The sequence below is a fragment of the Camelina sativa genome, chromosome 4, assembly GCF_000633955.1.
Source record: "Camelina sativa cultivar DH55 chromosome 4, Cs, whole genome shotgun sequence".
NCBI lineage: Eukaryota > Viridiplantae > Streptophyta > Magnoliopsida > Brassicales > Brassicaceae > Camelina > Camelina sativa.
In genome coordinates this window covers 16,042,327-16,043,481 of record NC_025688.1, presented here as the reverse complement: position 1 = coordinate 16,043,481, position 1,155 = coordinate 16,042,327, and the positions used below count along the sequence as shown (strand labels likewise).

The following is a 1,155-nucleotide window of genomic DNA, read 5'->3' as shown; positions in this document are numbered from 1 at the left end:
ATATATATATATATATATATATATATTCAATATTAATTAATAAATTCAAGAAAATGATTAAAATGAATAATCATGAAAATAATAGCACATTAGTTGAACACTGGCGCAATGTTAAAAACAAATCTTTTAATAATCTCATTTTTCTATTAATAATCAAGTAAAAATATGAGTGCATAAGTTAAAAAAAAATCTTTATAAAATTAAGCAGCATTGTGTTGCTTTATATTTGTGAAAAATAGATAAATGTGTTTTGAACGTATTTCTGTTATAGCAATGCTATACATAATTTCAGAATGCAAAATAAATTTTGTAAATTTAATCCATAATAAGGTGCTGATAAATTTTTTTAATACTGATAATAAATTCACTTTAAACAAAATCACAGTCATTAAAAGATGAAGAGATGAACTCCTGTAGTTCTAAAGACTAAAGATATAAGAAAAAAAATGATAATGATATCTTACATTTACAAAGCAGTCGTGGAAGTGAAGACGAAGGATACTCCCGGCGATACGAGGGTCCGATCTTAGCTCGTTTACTATAGTATCTCTAACGATGTTGGTGACGTTAGGACATGAAGTGTCGTAAAAGGAAGGAGTAAGTTGAGCATCGGACAAGGACGCACGAAGCATAAGACATCCCAATGTGATTAAGAGTGTCCAAGTGTACGAAGTTGTAGAAGATGAAGAGAACTTCATTTTTTAAACAAAGAGAAGTAAAGCTATACGATTGAGGAGAAGATGAGTTAAGGTCGGTATCTTAAAAATCCTTTTATAGGAAATGAAGGTCGAATCCGGAGGCTTTCTTTTCTCAAATGAAGGCTTTTCTTGCGAACACAAAATGAAGGCTCTTTTTTTTTTTTCCTCTTGTCAACAATATGTAATATATCAGGTGTTTATTCCATGATATATGTATAAATGGGTAAAAAAACATGAAATAAATCGAAAATAAATTAACTTTACTACTTTTTTTTTTAACCTGATCTTTACGTATTTAATTTACTGTCCCAATGTAAAAAGAAAAACTAGAAGTAGTAAAGATAACTTTCAGAAGATGAAATAACTCCTCAACGACCTTTGGAAATCTCTTGGTCGCCACACGCTAAAACCTTAACACACAAAAAAAAAAAAAAAAAAAAAAAAAAAAAAAAAAAAA

At 28.5% G+C, this 1,155-nt stretch overlaps 1 protein-coding gene across 1 annotated transcript in view; it reads right to left on the bottom strand.

The window, feature by feature from the left end:
- Positions 1-881, bottom strand: part of LOC109132682 (peroxidase 33-like) — a 2,537-nt gene extending 1,656 nt beyond the window's left edge. Inside the window, exon 1 of the mRNA XM_019244693.1 lies at positions 465-881. Within this exon, the coding sequence (XP_019100238.1) occupies positions 465-698 (234 nt within the window). The 5' untranslated portion in view covers positions 699-881. The remainder of the gene's footprint in view (positions 1-464) is intronic.